The 20,838-nt window shown below is 46.0% G+C and overlaps 1 protein-coding gene across 2 annotated transcripts in view; it reads right to left on the bottom strand.

The window, feature by feature from the left end:
• Positions 1-13,358: 13,358 nt before the first annotated feature.
• The window catches only part of SUGP1 (SURP and G-patch domain containing 1), a 786,467-nt gene continuing 778,987 nt past the window's right edge, over positions 13,359-20,838 (bottom strand). For both annotated transcript variants that reach the window (XM_069649115.1, XM_069649114.1), the window contains exon 15: positions 13,359-14,374. In XM_069649115.1, the coding sequence (XP_069505216.1) occupies positions 14,348-14,374 (27 nt within the window). In that variant the 3' untranslated portion in view covers positions 13,359-14,347. The remainder of the gene's footprint in view (positions 14,375-20,838) is intronic.

The following is a 20,838-nucleotide window of genomic DNA, read 5'->3' as shown; positions in this document are numbered from 1 at the left end:
GGGAAATTCCTTTGTGTGATTTTATATTTATTATTTTTGCAATCTCCGCCCAGGCTCCAGTCTGCCTGTGAAGGCAGGAAGCAAGGGAGGAGTCCAAAACTTCACAGCCCTTCGTCTTCCTCCTTGCTTGAATGGGGACATTTCCCAGTGGCGGGGGGCGGGGGGGTGGCTGTCCCGACTGGACAACCAGACTGCCCCTTGTAAAATGCAAGGAGAGAATGCAGAGGTTGTGCTGTAACTCATGTTAAATACTGCGAACCTGGAAGCTGGCTGAAGACCAGTCGACCACTGGAACCAAAACCGAAGAGGATGAAGGAAAAGCAGCAGAACCGATTTGCAGCGACCAGAGAGCCTGCTGTGTAACCAGAGCCTGCTGTAGCCCTTCCTTCCCATCGACCTGGGGACTCCAAAAATAACAAACCTGACCTGGAGCCTGGTGAGGCCTACTAGACTCAAGACGACCTGCATTTTGAGCCATCCCACGGGTTACTGCGACCTTGCGTTGCTGCAATACCTCAATACCCTGGGACCTCGAGCCACTGTGCGGTGCACGGTCTGCCGAAATACGAATCTCGCTGAAACCTCGTGGGCATCCTGGATCTCCAGAGACACAAATCGAGTCCGGAAAGTCCCCTCAACAGAGTGCTGGTCCTTCATAACAACGAGAACTGAACCGCAATAGGTCTTCTGTGCTCCTTGAAAAGGTGCCAAATCAGCATTCAGCCGCAAGGAAAACCGTGCCTAGAGCCTTCTTCATCGATCCCTGCTGCAAAGTGCCTTCTGAGGTCTTGTTTTCAGTCACCACGACAAGGAATCCACTGACCAGGTATTTGGCTACAGATCCTGAAATTGTCCTGCTGCAAAATCTTCAATGCTGAGGTACTGTGTTGACTTGGGTATGTACTTACCTTAAGTCTGTTAGGATTTCTGTGTAGCTGTGGGGCGTTTTGTGAAGGGGAGGCCTTTCATCCAGTGCACCCAGTCCCACTGCTAGAATCCTGCTAGGGTGTCTTCTGTGAAGCCCCTGGACCCTCTTCTAACTCTTAAGTAAAATACTCACCCGTTTGCCCAGTCTTCCTAAGGAACGCTGACTTTTGCTACTTAAGAACCTATCCTGACACTGCCTGTTGGACACTAGATCCTAGTGACCACCTTCCAGCCACTCAGAACACTTATGCTCCAAGAATATGAGAATGCATTACTTACCGTAAAAGCATTTCTGATGGTTGTATCTGCTTAGATTCACATGCTGTGCATAGGTCCGACATCCAGTGGTCACTGCGGAGTATTGCATTTTGTTTTTCGTAGTCGAAAAGGGGACGTCGACAAGGCGTGTCTGAAACACTATCCCTATAGTGACGTGCGTTGTACCCACAATCCCTCACGCGTCGAGGTCCCTCTGTTTGTATTTTTCTGCCCTGAGGGAGCCTTCTAGACGTGAGCGAGTACAGAAAAGAGAGATATATAAAGGAAGTCTATGTTCCTTCCATCCGAGCGGGGAGGAAGGGCGGGCGCATGTGAATCTAAGCAGATACAACCATCAGAAATGCTTTTACGGTAAGTAATGCATTCTCTTCTGATGTTTGTTAATCTGCTTAGAATCACATGCTGTGCATAGACTAGCGAGCAGTACCCGGAGTTGGCGGTGGGTTATGAGAAGGAACAGTAGAGAAAAGGTGTCTTAATACTGCCTGTCCCACCTGGGAGTCAGATCTAGAGTGTGTATCTAGACAGTAGTGTTTTGTAAAGGTGTGCACAGAACTCCAGGTAGCCGCTTTGCAGATGGACTCAAGGGGAACATTTGCAATGAATGCTATGGATGCCCCCGTGCCTCGAGTAGAGTGTGCTCTTGGCCTAAAGGGCAGTTCTCTCTTAGCAAGAGTATAGCAGAGAGTGATGCATTGAACAATCCATCTAGAAATAGTGGATTTTGAAACTGCATCTCCTTCTCTTCCTGCTGCCACCGAGACGAAGAACTGATTAGTCTTCCTCAGTGGTCTGGTTCTTTCCATGTAGAACATGACCGCTCTGCGTACATCTAGTGTGTGCAGAGTCCTTTCTCCCAAATTGGAAGGATTTTGAAAGAACGTTGGTAGTTCTATAGACTGGTTTACGTGGAATTTAGAAATAAATTTCGGAGCAAACCTAGGGTGAGTGCGTAGAACCACTTTATCTTTGTGAACTGTAACGAAGGGGTCTAGAATAGAAAGAGCCTGAAGTTCACTTACTCTCCTGATGGAGGTGATAGCTATTAAAAAAGCAGTCTTAAGCGTGAGGTGTTTAAGAGATGCTTTGTGCATGGGTTCGAATGGAGAGCCCATGAGTCTGGTGAGTACCACATTAAGGTCCCATCCGGGAGCTGGGTCAGCTATCGGGGGGTGTATTCTTTTTACTCCCTCCATGAAGGCCTTTATAACAGGGATCCTCCACCACGACACTTTGAGTTGGGAAGTGGTGTATGCAGAAAGTGCAGCTAGGTGGACTTTCATGGAGTTAAACACTAGACCTGAATCTAATAGGTGGGTGAGGTGTAGGACCACATGTGTGGGAGAGCAGTCAATAGGGTTGATGCTTTTACCCCTGCACCAGATGACAAATCTTTTCCACTTGCTAGAATAGCAGTGGCGAGTGTTCGGTTTTCGGGCTTCCCTGAGGATGTCCATGCATCTTTGCGGGAGTTGTAGATGTCCGAACTCTATGATCTCAGGAGCCAAGCTGCTAAGTTCATGTTCTGGGGGCATGGATGCAGCGTCCTGCCTTTGTCCTGAGACAGCATGTTGTACGGGCAGGGGAGTTTTACTGGGGGGGATAGAGACATCTCCATCAAGTGAGCGAACCATGGTTGTCGTGCCCACATTGGGGCCACTAGTATCATGGTCACTTGTTCCTGGTGCATCTTGTGCACCACTTTGTTGAGAAGGGGAGTCGGGGGAAAAGCGTAAACAAATTTCCCTGACCATTGCATCGACAGACCGTTCCCCTTGGATTGGTTCTGGGGGTACCTGGAGGCGTAACTTAGGCATTGTGAGTTTTCCAGGGTTGCGAACAGGTCTATTTCTGGGAATCCCCATTGTGTGAAGACGTCGAAGACGAGGTCTTCGTGCAGGCGCCATTCGTACTCTTTGGGCAGGGGGAAATCTCTGCTGAGGCTGTCTGCTAGCAGATTGAGTTCCCCGGGTACATGTAGTGATAGTAGAAACATGTTCTGTTTGAGAGCCCACTTCCATATATTCTGGGCCAGCTTGGACAGGCCTGGAGAGTGGGTGCCCCCTTGCTTGTTGATGTAGTACATGGCTGTGGTGCTGTCTGTAAGGACCATTACTGTTTTGCCTTGTAGGTGTTCCTGGAAGGCTTTTAGCGCCTTGAACACAGCTAGTAGCTCCAGTAGATTTATGTGTTTGGATGCTACGTTCGGAGTCCACACTCCGTGAGCAGTCTGATGGGATAGGTGCGCCCCCCATCCTGTGAGGGATGCGTCTGTGGTTAGAGTGGCTTCCGCCGCGGGTGTGGCAAAGGGTTTCCCTTTTTCCATGTTTTCCTTTGTCCACCACCGTAGCGAGAGAACTAAGGCCTGCGAGACCACAACTAGATCCTCCCATAGTCCGCTGGCCTGACACCACTGGCTGTTGAGCCACTCTTGCATTGGGCGCATGCGCAGGCGCGCGTGAGGTACCAAATAAATACACGACGCCATCATTCCTAGCAAGCGCATTGCTTTGCGTACCGTCACCTCTCGACCGGTTACATATTGAGGGATTTGAAACAGCATGTTTTGGACCCTCTCTCTGGAGGGGAAGACGAGGCCGTCCTTTGTTTGAATTAGAGCCCCTAGGAATTGCTTGATTTGACTGGGGTCTAAACTGGACTTCTTTTCGTTGATGGAGAAGCCCAACTGGAACAAAAGGTCTACTGTCTTTTGGGTATTGGAGAAGCATGTTTCGTAAGAATCCCCTGTTATGAGCCAGTCGTCGAGGTAAGGGTAAACTGGGATGGACAACCTGCGCAGGTGGGCCGCTGCCACTGCCAGCACCTTCGTGAATACCCTTGGTGCTGATGCTATGCCGAAGGGTAGCACTTTGAACTGGTAGTGTTTGCCCTCTATCATGAACCTGAGGTATTTTCTGTGCGCTGGCAACATTAAAATATGAAAGTATGCATCTTTCATGTCCAATGTTGTCATGTAATCTCCCTGAGAAAGCAGTGGGATTACTTCCTGTAAGGTTACCATACGAAACTTTTGGGGTTTGATAAAGTTGTTCGCTGGGCGCAGATCTAATACAGGGCGCATGGTTAGATCCTTTTTGGGTACAAGGAAGTACACTGAATAAATACCTTCCGTTACCCGAGATAGAGGCACGACCTCTATGGCTCCTTTTTCCAGTAGTTGTTGTACTTCTTGGAGAAGGATGGCAAGATGTTCCGGTGTCATGCGACGTCCCCTCGGGGGTCTGTAGGATGGGGAACTGTTGAATTCGATACAGTATCCGTGGGCTACGGTGGACAGTACCCAACGGTCTGACGTTATCTCCTCCCATGCAGGAAGAAAGGATGTTATCCGGCCCCCGACCGGTGTTGCATGGGAGGGGACGCGAATCTTCGCGTCACTTGGAGTTGTTGGGGGCTTGGGAGCCTCTGGGGGTGGATCCCCGACCCCTCCCTTTGCCCCGGCGTTGGCCTCTTTGGCTGTACTGCCCACTATTGGTTTGGTAATTGGTGGCAGGGTATTGCTGATGTTGATTTTGTTGTTGGTGTTGGCGTTGGCCACGAAAAAAGCGTTTGTTGCCATAGCCGCGCCTGGTAGTGGGCTTAGAGATCTGGTCGAGAGTCTTGATAGTGTCGAACTCTTTTTTAGCCATCTCTAGGGCTTCATCTACCGCTTTCCCGAAGAGGTTAGCGTCCTCGACAGGTTTATTTATCAAAGACGCCTGTGTCTCTGGTTTAAAGCCTGAGTTGCGCAGCCATACATGGCGCTTTAGGAGTATTCCTTGTACCAAGGAACGTCCTGCTGTTTCTGCCGCGTCCAGAGAGTTTTTAACAATGCTCTGGTTCACTTGGGTTCCTTCGCCAATAGTTGACAGTAGGCGCGTACGTAAAGGCTCCGGTGCTTCCTCGGCGTCTTTTCGCAGTTTGGCCCACTGCGCGTCTGCGTAGCTTGCAAGCAAGGAATTGTTGTTGGCAATTCTTGCTGAGAAGGCAGCCGAGGAAGTAACCCTTTTTGCAAGGGCATATAGCCTCTTGCCCTCCTTGTCAGGGGGTGCCTCACTCGTGGAAAGTGGTACCCCTGCCCTCTTTCTAGTATTAGAAACCACTAGGGAATCAGGAATGGAATGTCCCCTAATGTAGAGGGGGTCTGAGGGTGAAGGAGTGAAAAGTTTTTCAATCCGTGGATTGACCCCTCTGATCATAGCGGGAGTGGACAGCGAAGGTATGATCCTTCTCTTCACTGAAGCGAGGAGTGGAATGGTCTGGCTGACCGGGGGTTTTTCCTTAATCACTCTTTCTACAAAGTCCAATTCTGGAGAGAGTTCCCCGGTGTCGAGTTCGAAATGCGCTGCTGCTCTGCGCAACAGTGCATTGAACGTTGGCTGATCGTCAATTGGAGACGTGTTCCTAACTGGAGAATTGTCCGGAGGAGTTAGGTTTAGGACATCAGTGTCGGAATACACTGATGGTGATTGCCAGGGGTGTGAAGGTCCCTCTTCTGGGTTAACCCCGAAGCCTTCTTCTATAATGTCTGTTCTGTCTTCCAGACATTCCTCCTGGTTCTGTTCTTCATTGTCCATGAAATCATCTTCTTCCTCGAAGTCTTGCTCCTCCCCAGTGAGGTCATATACATCTTGGAAGTCTGAGGCTGTGTCCTGCTGGGGATCGACTAGCCTCGGATTTTTGGCCCTGGGGTCCTCCTGAGGCCCTTCTCTGGTCCTCTTGTGTGTTTGAGAGGCCTGGGTGCTCATGAACTTTTCCATCCTCTCCATACAGAGGTGGAGTCTTTCCATAGTTTCATGGGGTACCCCAGAGCGGTCTGGCGGGGGAAACATAGGGTTATCTAACTCGAAATGGCTCGACCTCTCCCAAAGCGTCGAGGAAAGTGTCCCATCGCCCTCCGAAAAACCTTCTGGTGTGTCGGGAGACTCCCTGCCTGAAGGGGGTAGTCCCTGCTTCCCTTCGGGCTTTTTCGGCGTATCCTTTAATTTATGCGTAACGCTCGACGAAATCTTCGGCGTACGCTTTTGGGCGTCGGCTACAGCGATCCTTGCTAAGCTATCGGCGACTCGCTTGTCGGCGACTCGTTTGTCGGCGGAAGCTTGAGTTTTCGACGCTATGGGTATCGAACGCTCTACGGCGGTCTGCGCTTTCTGTTGATGCGCACCGGCCGATGGTTTGGTGGCAGCGCCCTTGTTTGCCGAAAGCCCAGTCGCAGGTCGCGGCTGCGGTTGCGAGAGGGGCTTCGAACCCGAACGGTCCGAGGAGGCCGCCGGTGGAACCTGCGTCTCCTTGGGCGCCGAAGGTCTTTTCGACTTTGTCGACGAAGAGCCGTGGGTTGTGTGTTTATGTGGATCTTTGTGTGCGTCTGTGTCGCGGGGTGTTCATTCCCCATAAGCAGGGCGTGAGCCGAGCCCGTCGGGGCCGGGGACAGACGACGAAGCGCGTAAGCGCTCCTTAGAGGGGGTTTCGACTTCCGTAGCGGAGGTCGTGGTATCGCGTTCCTCGTCACTGTCGGTGGTAGCAGCGGCGGGTGAACCTTCGGCCTTCGACATCGCGTAGGCCGCCCACCTTTTAACCCTTCGGTCTTTTAGAGTTTTAGGCTTAAGAAGCCGACACGCCGCGCACCTTTCCTCCTTGTGATCGAGGGGCAAGCAGCGGTTACACCGTGAGTGCTTGTCCTTCCAAGTGAATTTGCCTTTACAAAGTGGGCAAAACCTAAACGGTGTCCTCTCCATAGCCGAGGCAATAAATCGCGATACACACCCCAAGGGAAAGGAAGGGGAAAGGGAAAGGCATTCTCAGAAAAGACCCAGAGATGTCCCACGACCCCACTCTCCCTACTGTATATGGCCTGCGAGGCCAGGCCACGTGTTCGGCAGCGCCGAAGGATTTCTTCCGCTCGACCCTCCGTCGAAGATTCTTTTCGGCGGAGAACAGCTTACAACTGCGTCGAGGGAGGGATTATAAATATTAGAGAAAATACGACCAGAGGTCGAGGAGTTGCAATGTCTCTCGAGGAGCTCCGCGTGAAGGCGACCAGAAGCTGGGCGGAAAAAAACAATCTGAGGGACCTCGACGCGTGAGGGATTGTGGGTACAACGCACGTCACTATAGGGATAGTGTTTCAGACACGCCTTGTCGACGTCCCCTTTTCGACTACGAAAAACAAAATGCAATACTCCGCAGTGACCACTGGATGTCGGACCTATGCACAGCATGTGATTCTAAGCAGATTAACAAACATCAGAAAAGTGTTTACAAGTTACTTACTTGTAAAGAGTTGGTTGGTAACTGTAACTAAGAGTGATCAGTTACAAAAGATTTTACTTAACTTAGACATGTGATGCACTATTAAAAGTATGGTTAACATCTTCCTTTCCTTAAAAACTGTTTTGCCATTCTAACAGAAAGTAGATGTGAAGGTACATTACTCACCTGTGATAAGGTTTTGCCTCTTTACAAAAGCAATGTGCTGGTATCACCAGATTAGACCTGTTAGGATAATTGTATGAGTGTCCCCCAACTTGGTCTTGCTTCTCCTAACTTGCCGTTAGTCTGTCCAGAATAAGTATGCATTAGGTTGTTGCCTACCTAGAATAACTGATTCATTCAGTAAAGTTTAACATTAGTGTTTACTTTTCCTGTGCTATCTAAACCAGAGTCTGTGGTTCTAATTGTCCCTTACAAGGCATACATCAGTTACTGGTATAGCTGGGAAAGATCTAACCTTGACTACAGGTGAGATTAAAAAAGTATATGGGTTTTACTTACATTGAGTTAGCTGTGTGCCATCCCAAAAAATAAGTTACAAGAGTTACTGCTCTTCTCAATCTACGTTTCACTGATGTCAAAAGCACCTGTTTTGAATATTAAATCCTTAGGTTTTACTCACCTAGTATAACCTATCACAAAAGTAGTTATAGGTTTTCACTGTACCTGGAATAAGTGTTCCACTATCCACAAAAAGTATATTGTCCAGTTGACTGATGATTTGATCTGAGAGTCACTGTATAACTGGTAGGGTCTACTGCCCTTGCATTACTAAATGTAATTGTGAAAGTAACCATTGGTGATTTCATATAATGTGTTAGCACTTATGTATCCCTAGATTTATATGGGCCTACCTGCATTTAAATAAATCCTTTATTTTTACATACAGGGTTTCTTTAGACCATTTGAATTACAATTTCACTTGTACTGATTCTACAACCCTCTCTCCCTGCTAAGATAAGCCCGGCTGCTACGTCTATGCTACCATGAACTCAGGTGGTACAGCTTTATACTAAGAGTAGAGTCTTGTACTACCTCAGTTGAATGGTTTTACTAAGCCCTTAGTTGGACTTCAGAAAACCAGTCCTTACAGCATCCTATGCACAAATTGAACCCTATTTTCAATGGCATACAAAGCCCCATTCCAAAGTTCTTAAATGGATCCTCTTTAGGAGAAGATTTTTGCATCGAGACTGCAATGCAACTAGGACACTAGGGATGTCACAGTATTTATTTTTCAGCAATATAACCTGCGAATTAAGTGATGCTATAGGGTGTGTATGGTATTGAGCAAGTATTTAAAAATCAACTTAAGGAAGCAAGATTTTGGTAAAAACAGCTCTACAAAACACTGATTACCAAGTTAAGGTTACATTTTTATTCACTATACTTTAATAATAATTAATAATAATTTAGCATTTATATAGCGCTACAAACCCTCAGGTATCCAAATACTGCTTATTATTACCCACAGTGTGTGGTGCTCACTTTATTTTGCTGCAACTTGTGGTGGCATGGAATGAGGAGTCTGAACAAACAGTGGTATAGTAGATGTTAACTTGTATTTTAAAGCATAAAACAAACCAATTCATCCCAAATAGATGTGATTTCCCTACCTCAAACAAACTAAAGCTCAGGCAGTCAGGAAGTACATGTAGTCCAAATCAAACGTTCGCCATCCTAGTCGAAACTCCTATTCTATCACTAAAACACAAATCCTAATCTAAGAAAAAGAGTGCTTTCTAAAAAACAGGAGAATGACTCCCTTCACCTGGGTATCAGTCTGTTTAGGTGCTGCGTTCAACCTCAGGAAATGTTCCAAGGTTCAAAAACGAAAAAAAGAGTTCCCAATTTGAAAAAGAAACAAAGAAAAAAGATTTCTAGGTGGGGCTAGGAGAATGACTTCTCCTAGAGTGCTCTCCAGTACTTTGTAAGCCTCTTCCAGGCCATTTTATCTTCAATTTCTTTAATAAATCTTCTAGTTCCCTCCGAGGGCTTCTTTTGTTCTCTACTTTCTCCATTTTCTTTAATTTTCCCCACTGGGACGAGTAAGAGGCTTGTTCATTGTTTCAACTCGGTACGAGAGATGCTGGCCTTAAGAGACCAAAGAACAAAGACTTATCTTCCTTCTAGTTTTGGAAAGACGTGTGTGTTGGTTTCAAAGGGGCATCGACTCTTGGCAGGATCTGTTGATGAAAACGAAAGAAAGACACCATGTTCACTGTTGTGTGTCGCAAAAATGTATCCTCTGGCTCACAGGCACGTGCCCCAGAGGCTGGCAGTTTCTGGGCTACACCAGGAGAATACTGTTCTCGCCAATGATGCTCTTGAAGACCACTGGGTCTGGGTGTTCATCACCTCGAGAACAACTTCCAAAGGAGCAGCTCCCAGACTTTCTCCCGTTCCCATTACCTATTCTGGGCAGGGAACATTTCATACGTTCTAGTTGGGGCTATTCTATGATGTTTTGTTTCTTCCTTCTTTTGTTGAAGCCTGCGTGGCTTCGCAGCCCTCGGTTATAGGCAGTTTGTGTGTTGATTGCTGACCGCACCACCAAGTCCTTCCTGCGATCATGTGACTCACGCTTCTGGCTGTTCTCGTGTAATTACATACGTGGCTCTGATAAGCTAGTACTCTAGGTTTCAGCGTCATTGCCGGACCGCCAATACCACACTTTCTTTTGTTTTCAATTATGCCAGCTCTCGGTCAACTATCAAGATACTATCTGGGCATCCCACACTCAATCTTTTCCACTTCACTCTACCTCTTTGATGGATTCACCTTTGTATTCTCTCAGTCTCTCTCTCTCTGTGTCAGTCTCTCAGTCAGTCTCTCAGTCAGTCTCTCAGTCAGTCAGTCTCTCAGTCAGTCAGTCTCTCAGTCAGTCAGTCTCTCAGTCAGTCTCTGCCTCTCTCTCTGTCTCTCTCTCTCTCTGTGTCTCTCTCTCTCTGTGTCTCTCTCTCTCTGTGTCTCTCTCTCTCTGTGTCTCTCTCTCTCTGTGTCTCTCTCTCTCTGTGTCTCTCTCTCTCTGTGTCTCTCTCTGTGTCTCTCTCTCTCTGTGTCTCTCTCTCTCTGTGTCTCTCTCTCTCTGTGTCTCTCTCTCTGTCTCTCTCTCTGTCTCTCTCTCGTAGGGCACTGGATTGGTACTGGCTTTCCTCGGTCTCTCGCTCGCCCTCCGGTTTACTACTAACTACTACTATAAACGTCCTGCCGACTTGTAACACAGTCTACGCTTTCTACTACTACTGACACTGCCGGCACTCGGTCGACCTCTCCAATACGCTTGTGTGTCCGACTAAGCACACCCTTCACGTTGGCCTCCTTCTCTGGACCCTTTCATCAGATTATAACCCGACCACAGTGCTTTGCAGGTTTGGTTTAAATAGTGGGGTCTCCCACAGCATTACATCAGTCCGATTGACAACAGCTGGTTGAGCACTCTTCTTACTGAATTGTAGCATGCTTGGGATCTTGTTCGTCCCTGTACTCATTACAGCGCGATTGTCTGACAGTTTACAATAGCACATGGTTTCAGACTGGATCACAGGTAGAGAAGGTTTGGGTGTTACTACATCAGAGGGTCGGGAGTTGAAGGGGCTGCATCCCAGACTTGCGCCCTTATCGCCATGAGGTCCTGCCGCACGTTACTACCCCTAGAGGGACTATTAAATAGTGGCCGCACCTCCCTAGCCTCAAGGAAATATTTTCCCCTCTGGGGAGAAGTGACGCCATCTGGCGGATCGTCGCAAACTATACTGGATAATGCCTGGCTCATACCAAAATGGGTTTTATTTTGGGGTCCCAGATTTAAGAAAATGGAGTGCAAAATAAATTCAGCTATTTGCTTTGGATTCCTGAACAGGGAACAGTGCATTTTTAAGGCTATGCTTTTTGCATGAATACTAACAAAGCATTTACCGTTACAAAAGATCATCAACTTGAACATCTCTTTACAAGCAATTAAAGAGCTACCGCCTCCATGAAACATTGGGTGTGGCTCTTTACCCTAGCGCTTGAACTGCAGCTGTGTAGTGCTATCAGATGTTTCTATGAACAGTAAAACAAAGTTGAGGATGGAAGGGTTTTGTGCTTTTGCTTGGATCAATCATTACATTTGACAATTTATGTTGGTGGTGGCATCTTCAATGAAGCGTGTATTACTCCACTTCCATTTTTATTTCCCCACTGTCATGTTCCATGTTAAATGTGTCAAGCAGTATCATAAGTACACAATCAAAAATGACATGTTTATGGTTTTGTAAAAGTTTAGAATTCTTGCTTCTTTAACTTAAGAAATCGCCAGTTACAATCACTTGCCACCAACATTTTGGCCAAATTCGAGACCAGCTTCAGAATACTTGACTGCCCCATACATGCAACCATAGCACAGAGGTGAACAAACAGCATTTCAATGCTGCAAAAACACCATACAGAAGAGTTGTTGGATTTCCAAATTTTACCCAGCAATGCCAAGATTATGGCTAAAAATAAAATTATTTAGCAGACTTACCCTTCAATAAATAATTTAAAAAAACTAAGCAGAAACGTGAAATAGTGGAACTTTCATGGGATAATGCCTTGTTTACTGGAATACCTGGACACACCTACAGGACACCAGAGTAACCTAGCCGTGTACACAACTAGCAGTCAGTTGGACCTGAGGGAGGGACTCAAGATACAGTTTAACTTATCCAATGTGTTGACATTCATTGTTGAACGTTAGGAATTTAAAAAGCAGAGTTCTATTCTGTGCAGGTAAGTAAAATGGCAATACAATTTACAGTTAAGTAACTTTTGGAAAGAGAATTATTGCTGTGGTCTTTGGTGTGGGACCCTAGCTGACATGACAACTCCAGTGACCCTATGTCAACTAAGCTCACTGGGCTCCTCAGATGCTTAGTTCAAGCATAGGGATGTCGCAGGGCCAACTTTATTTTAGTTATCCTGAATTCTCTCTTAGGATTCAATGTCAACATTACAAAGACAATACGTAATTGACAGACAATTGGACAATCAAAAGCAAGCTTTCAAAACTTTGCCTTTTGAATCTATTCCAAAGTTCACCAGCAAGTCTCCAGTTTGGAACTGAAGATAGCGGTGGTGAAAAAGAAGGCATCCATGCATGAAGGTGACTTTGGTGCCACTGTACATGATGCTGGGCCAGAAACTAGGTGGCCTTACAACAGCAGTTCAATTACTAGAAGCTAAAGGGGTATGCACATCTGGTGGTTTTGTGAGGATCGGCCAACATGTTTCTGGTGCTCCTAAACACCATGTTAAGCTATGCAGGGTCAAGCAGCAGGGACTCCTTTGGAAACAGAGGGTCCGGAGGTTTCTAACCCAGCTGGGTCAGTGGGTGGGAGCCTCAACTTAAGTTCCATTTCATATGGAGAAGGCTGGTATCCACAGATCACAGCATCACTACCCCCTTAACAGGGATTTTGGATAGCTGCCAATTTCTGTGACAAGTTGCTCAGCACCTGAGAACAGAACCCCAACCAAACAGAAGTTGCAGATGTTCCCAAAGGAAACTGTGAGCAAAGTGTAAACTCTGTTCCAATCAAAACTCGGAATCCTTTCAAACCTACGATTGACTAGCTTGTTTGCTGCCTAATTTCACATCTTCCCAGGGACACAAAGGTAATGGATATAGCCTTGAATCCACACATTGGCTAAAATTGATGTTCGCCAGCCCTGCCACAGACTTTCCAAGCAGGCTAGAGCCAGGATCGTATACATCGCCACATCTGTACACTTTTGTTCAGGAAATCAACATCAGATTTACACGATTCTTTTAAATCCAGGCACCCTCCTACTCCTCCTCCTTTAGGCAGTGAATAAAATCATCACAATATTAACAGCAAAGTAAGGAGAAACAAGACCACATGTGAGTTTGTTTTATTGGAAAGCCAATGTTTATGAATAGGGTCCAGAAAGGTTAACAAAAGGCTGGTAGTACGCTCTACGTCAATCTTCTGCCTCCCTCTGAAAAAAGCAACCATGTGCAATCATCACAGTGATCTTCAGTGAGCACCCCCTGTAATGCCGCACACTGAACAGGTCAAGGCTCCTCACAAGATGGAAAACCTGCCAACACACAATTTAGTGTCATAAGGGGACTGCGGGGGGGGGGGGGTGCAGGGGGCGATTCAACTGCATTGAGAAGTGGGATAAACGTTATGTCATGGTATACTACAAGGATCCGTGTTGGGGTTACACTAGTGTGCACAAATGCCCAGAGCCTTACAATGTGCACATGAAGGACAACCTCGCTCAACTGTCTTGCACACTTAAAGGATAGCACCGTGGAGACAAGTTCTAAAACAACCTTTTAGAATATACAATGTAGGACTTCCTCTGAAATGGCCATTACACTCAATTGGCTCCTGATGCAGAAAGTAAAGGGAGTCTTTTCTACCCACATTCAGGGAGTGAGGGAAGGGTGCATGTTCTAATTTTCAGGATTTAAAGAAAAATATACTAAGTTAAAGGGGATATCTAAGCGATGCTAAAACATGCATTACACAAATAAATTAATAAAAACATTCCTTTCTGGGACAAATATGGGCCAGCCCAAGAAAGTAGAAAACACTTCAGCAAACAACTTATTTGCTTCTGGAAACCTTGGTGGCAAAGCCAAAAGCCTTCAATAAAGACGTGTGCCCTCCGATTCATGTTTTGTTTGCACTTTCTGAAGTCTGGCTCTAAGAGTTTGTACCTGGTTGAACATACTGAAGATCATTCTAGGTCTAATGTTGCCACATGACCCAGCAACACAAAACACATCTATTAAATAGCAAGCAAGGAAATATATGTATTACAACGCTTCACAGTAAAATGTACAATGATACAGGAACCATTTGGAACACGCTCAGTAGTATGGACGCCTTGGGTTATTCTGTAAAGAGAAAATTTTTAAATTAGTTAACTATGTCACAGAGGAGTAGCAAAGCAGGGGAAAGAACAAGGTTCATTATTGTACTGTATTACAAAACAGAACACTACAATATAACCAAAGGGTAAAACAGATGGCTCAATGAATCTTCCGGCCTGGGAAAAAAGTGCAGAAAGTGTGGACAGGAAACCAACTCTTATAGAAGCGCAACTTAAAACGGCAACACATGAATTACTTAAATCATCAATGGACATCAGCAAACAAAGTACTACTTAAATGTGGTATAGACCCTTTTGCTCGCCTATTTTAAAAGGGAGGAAGTTGGTAAGCTTTTATTCATGAAGGCATCAGTCTCAAACTGAGAAAACCCGTCAAGGAGTAAATCGAGATCTAGTTATTCCAAGGACAGACCTTTCTGCTAATACTCATTGGAACATCAATAGCAGGTAGGGAAAGCCCTGCACAGGGAGAAAAAAATGGGCAGCCAGAGTGCATGCACAACTGTGCGCTGGCTCTTTGCCCCAGCTAGTAACAGTTGGTTTACACTGTCCAGTTCTCTTTCCTTCACCTACCTAGATCACGATTCAGTTGTACTGCTTGTTAAGAGGGATTTCTACAATCTGGCCTGGTGGACTCATTTGAGGAGGCCAGCATAGTTATAGTGAACAGAGAAACTCTGAAAGGGCAGCCAAAACCCAAACTAGGTAGCAATGGCGAGCAGTCAAGGCTATTCTCAGGAGAAAATGAGTGGGGTCAAGGATGCACAAAGTCCACACAGCGAAGCACACAATTCACTTTAGACAGGAATGTTTATTTATTTTGGGCCTAAAAATACTAAAACACGCAACAAGCAGGTGAGAATATCAAACACTCCATAATAAACATGTATACATTCAACACGAATGAATACTAACATTAATGACTTAAAATCAAGAAAAAGAGGCAAGTAAAGGGATGCAGCAAGATGTAACCAAGACACAAGTGATTGCCTGGTTTATAGTGAATATTTCGAATTACATAATTTCGAATGCCAAAATGTCAAAAAAATGTTACCAAAAAAAAATGTGAATGTTTTGTTATTTTTTGTTTTAAATTGGCGGGTCCCCCCGCCCCCCTCACACAGCCCCCTTTTTTCTTACTCGCGAAACAAACAAAAAACATGAAAATTAAAAAATATATTCGATTTTTTTTTCTCCAGTAACATGTTGGACATTTCATTTTTGTCATTCGAATTTTTTTGTTTATTTTTTTTTACATATTAACTGGATACCCGATTGCCTAGCTTCAGCAGTTCAATCCCTAAGAAGAGTGGTGCTTTGTGCTCAAAAGTCACAATGATTATCTGCATAATATATCTGTAGCAGGAAAATTACTTGTGCTGCTGATTGTTCAGAAGAGATGCAAAAAAAGGTTACTGGGTAAGTAAAATGTGTTTGCTTTCAGGTTTTACTACTCAGGTCCAACGACCAAAAAGCAGGGGAATGGAAGGATACACAGATTTGTTCTCAATGCTGTCCTATGGAGGACAGGGGGAGAAAAATGCTTTGTGTTAACTTACTTCCCTGACTCTGATTTTCCCAGATGATGGGATGGGTCGACAGGGGTTGGGGCGTGGCAGGAATTCGAAATTCCTGATGTTGGTTCTGGTGAGATGTACCTAGTACCTGCAGCTGTAATGATTATTCTAGTCGGGTCCATGACCAGAATGCAATCCTTGATGGAGAAATGCAGAATGCACTTATGCAGCCCTCTTCAGGGCACTTCACAGGTTGGGGGACGGCAAGTTCCAGGGAAGGCCACCGCACACAGATGACGGCAGACGTCCTTCCAGTCACAGTTGTAGAAGTCCTTCCAGGTCAGCATACCTTGAAGTTGGGAGGGAGAAATTCGGTAGGAAGGGAACTTACACCACAAGCTGGAGACTACTGAAGTTCCGACGATGAATGTGCAACGGCGACATTTCTAGCAAGGTAGCCCACCAGGTGGCACAGGGACACGTCCAAATGCTCATGATAGCTTGTACTTGTTAGGCAAGATTATATGCAGTACCCTTTGGGTGCACTACAACAACCCTGACCTCCTGGCAATAGGATCCCAACCTTTGGTATAAGTTTGTACTACACAGGTTGGTAGCATGTTGAGCAGCCAGGCTCATCTCAAGGGGGGGTCAATGTGAGCTGTAGGGGAGTTACACAGATTCACAGTGACAAGTATTCAAATAAACTCTTCCACACTAGGCTTATTGATTATACAATTATAAATTTAACAGTCAGTTTGAGTAAGCCTTCTTCAGAAGGGGCAATATAACATTAAGACACAAATACACTCCAAAATATGCACTCTTAAATTTTCTAAATCAGTAAGTACCCTTTTGGGATGCTCACACAGACACTTCCTACACCCTCAGGTGACACTAGTAACTGGTTTGTGGGCATTAATATACCACTGTTTGCAATTAGAACAAGACTTAGGAGTATGTCAAAGAAACAGATTATTAGAACAAAATAAGAGAACTCACAAGTATTCTGAAGCAGGAAAGTACTTTTGGTAACCAACGCAACGCAAGATAGCCCCTTCCTGGAAGGAGGGCTAAACACAGAGTCAGAGTGAAGAAGAGTTATTCAGGGAGCCAGGCCAGGCCAAAGTCAATTGGACAAACGTCAAGGTGAGCTGAAGCAATTCTTGCAGGTATGTAAAAGTCTTTGTAGAAAAGAAGAAATCAAAGTAGGGCCACAAGCTGATTAGGCTTGTGAGGTAAAGAAGCTGATAGCAACTCTACAACAGCAACCAAGACAAGTCTCCTCTGGGAACAAGTGAGGTTACACAACAAGAGGCAAGTTCTCTTAGACTGTACAGTACCTTTGGTTAGAAGAAAAAAAGGCTTTGGCTGGCTTCTGTTCCTGTGCAGCTCTGCAGATCCCATGTTCCTGGGCCTCAGTCGTGGGGACAAGAGGGAGGACGTCTGGAGGACTCCTGCACTGCAACGGGACGGTCAGCAACAGAAAAGGACTAACTTCTATTCAGTGGCACTTTGCGGTTTCAGTTCCTCGCGTCTCAGCAAATCGCACCACTGCGGACGCTTGGCTGTTGAGATGGGCTTTCCTTGCATCTGGGGCCCAGCACTCCGAGGTGGCTCAGACTTGGTTAGTCCTGCTTCCTGGGAGTCCAGAGGATCTTCCGGGAGCTCTTGACCAACTTAAAAGCAAAGCACACGAAATGGTGTTCCTCTCCCTGGCTCTACGGTTTCCAGCAGCGACTGTAGTGGAAATTCAACCAGTTTAGAGAGTATGTCCAGACGGGCTTACTTTGGAGTTGATTGGTCCCACCAACTCAAGGGGAGAAGGCCTCCTTGCAGGGCTTCTTTAGTCGAGGCAAATTCGGAGCTTCAGCACAGTAGCAGGGCTTCATTGGGCAAACCAACGGTCCAGAAGTTGCAGCACGCGTCTCTTCCAAGTTCTTCTTCGGATTCCTTCGTCCAGTGGTCGACTGCCTTCCAAGCCAAAAAGCCTCGCCTTTTATGCAGGTTTCTCCCATTCATTCCAGCCTAGCTGTCACTCACCCAGCAGGGTGGCTGTCCTTGCCGGCCAGCCAGCCCGCCAATCACCTAGGAGTGCATTCATTTCTCCTAGGAGACTAAGCACAGGGCGTTACGGGCACCTCCCTCATTTCCTGCCCCGGCAGACACCCTGAAGCCAGAGGCAGGCTTCATTTGTGAATCCAGCCAAAGACAAAAAACCAACAAAGGGACCAAACCTGGTTTGGTGCGCAGAGTAAATCTCAAGAAGGACCTTTCCACAAAGAAACAGCATAAAAAGAAGACTGGGCCATTTTGACAATGACATCCTTGGGTGCTTTACTGCAGCTACGAATGCAACCTGCGCTAAAAACACACCACGGTAGTTAAAAGTAAACCACTGCCACCAGCCATTCATCGAGGAGAGGGTAACAAAATTGTTACATGAGAAGCTAGACAAAAGGGGATACTAAGAAACCTCTCCAGCATCCTATTGTAAGATAGCGTATGCTGTGTCTAGAAAGTTACAAAATGTAAGTAAAGTCTTTCACTTCATTGCTCTTGGAAACATTAGTTTATCCAAGAGAAGTTATTTAAACCTTTGGGAAATCTGAAAGACTCCTATCCCCTCCCCCCCCCCGTGTCACTGCACTGAGGGTGCTCTGAGACACAATTAAAAGATGCCTATGGAGTTAGTCCGACTCCACAACCAAAAAAGAAATGGGGTTCAAATCACAAAATACATGAGAGCAGGGAAAAAGGGTCTCACTCTCTCCAGGTTAAATATTGAAGTCCTCAAAATCCAGCAAATTTGCTGGGGGTCTCTAAGGTAGAGAGGAATTAGCACATTTCTGAGAATTCTCCCTAGGAGTACTCGAGAATGTGTCAGACTGATTGGTCCCACCAGCCCAAGAGATGAAGCACCACTCTGACCCTACCTAGATTCAGTACTCCAGCATGGCTTCATCGGGCCAAACTCGGGAAGAGATGTCGGACCTCTTCGGGAGTTGTCCACGGATCTTCAGTCGGCTGCTCTTCTACACAGGATACTTGGTTCCAAAGCTAATCTGAAGAAATGGCTGCATGAATCCTCCAACCCCACCAATGGTAAGGATCTGCACCATTGAAACAGCTAGCAGTGGTCAAATCTGGGACCACTGTGGGTTTTACTCATACCACACACCTAGATATTCAGGCACCGTGGATGTGGAATGGGACAAGACAGGGCCAACCCTCTTTCCTGAGCCTAGCACTTACAAAGGCAACACTAGCCCATGAATGAGGCAGCAAGTGCATGACCTTATATGGATTTCTTGACCGGAGAAGGCAGGGAAAAGGCCAAACAATATGACTAAAGGACACGTGAAAATCTTTTGGACTGTTCATTTTAGGGCACTAGCCACGGTCAGTAGCCATACGTGGTAAACGCGAATGTGCACACTCGAAATAAAACAGACGTGGTAAAAATATAATTGCCACCACTAGCTTGTCTTTAGGCACATATAAAAGTAACCAGAAATTACCCCTTTAAAAGACTAGGGTGATACAAAAGTACCCCCATTGCACTGCATTGTAAGATTGTCTGTGCAATGTTACGAGGTTAGCAAAAAGGTAAAAAGATAAAAGGGAAACAGTTTCCCAGTAGTGAGTCTGAAGGGCTTATCAGTTTCCTCATAGCAAAATAGGCAAAAAAGGCAAGAAAAAAAGTCAGGTTAAAAAATAAAAGCAAAGATTGAGGTCCATGGAACTATGGAGGGAAAGTTGTCACAAGAGAAATCTTTCCTACCACCACTCACCAGGTCTACTGCTGGAACTCTGGTCCTTTGAGCAGCAGGTCTTTTAGGAATGCAGGTAAAAAGCCCTCTACCAGCATCCTTCGATACACTGAAGAATCAGACGGCAATGTTATGCCTCTCCCGAAAGACTGCAATAAGGGCCAGTGGTATTGCTTTCAAATAAACCAGTGGGGACTATTGGTCTCATATCCCTGAAGTGCTGGACTGTTTCTGCATCACCAAATCCATAAGCAGTGCACCTTCGCTCCCTGGACTCCAAAGGACACTCTGTACCAAACAGACTAGGGATTTTATAAAACAATCGGACAAAGCACCATGCTTCCACCTCCTATAACTGGGAAAATGTGAAGGGCCTGTGCGGTCTGTCTGCAACCGTACCGCCAAACTACCCTAGCAGTCCTTCCGTGGTTGGCTCCTCACCAGTTGGGGATCTTCTGTCCAAGTCGATCCCATCAGCCAAAAGCAGGGGACAAAGCAGTGTTAGGGAGATTTAACATGTTTATGCTTCTCCCCCTCTTAGTGAGACCACCCCCCAGCAATTTTTGTTGGACTTCCAGACCTTTTTCTTTCAATCCTGAATGAGTGCAGCCCTTTTCCTCTCATTCATTCTTATGGGCGCTGTCTGTTGGAACTCTATTCTTTGTACTCTACTTATACTATAGAGTCTTACTTATACTATGGAGTCTGTCTGGTCCATAGCTCTTAAAGGCACCTGTGTTTTTATAACTGCAGCACACAGTTCCTTATGGGCAGTGTTGCTGTGGATCCTTAGGGTCCTCCTTTAAGATGTTTCTACAGTTCTTAAGGACAGAGATAGTATCTCCCCTAAAATTTCTAGTCAGAGATTGGCACACACCACCTTATGTGGACTGCCAAAAAGATACCTAGTATCCCCCTTCTCTCTGCTCATGTGACTTATGTCACCTAGACAATCTCCTAGTTATGGCTGGTGGCAGTGGACGTGTTCTACCAACTATTGTGCACATGTTCTACCGCATAGTACAAAGGTCTGTACTACACAAGTTGGTAGTGTGACTGAGCAGCCAGGCCTATCACAATAGGGGTAATTGTGAGATGTAGAGCTGTCGCAATGAAATTCGCAAATACAAGTAGCCAAGTAACACTTACACTCAAGGTTTCAGTCATAGTTATTTAAC

Source organism: Ambystoma mexicanum, chromosome 1p, assembly GCF_040938575.1.
Source record: "Ambystoma mexicanum isolate Mex_15411 chromosome 1p, UKY_AmexF1_1, whole genome shotgun sequence".
NCBI lineage: Eukaryota > Metazoa > Chordata > Amphibia > Caudata > Ambystomatidae > Ambystoma > Ambystoma mexicanum.
The sequence above is the reverse complement of the archived record's forward strand: the minus strand, read 5'-3'. Positions and strand labels throughout refer to the sequence as shown.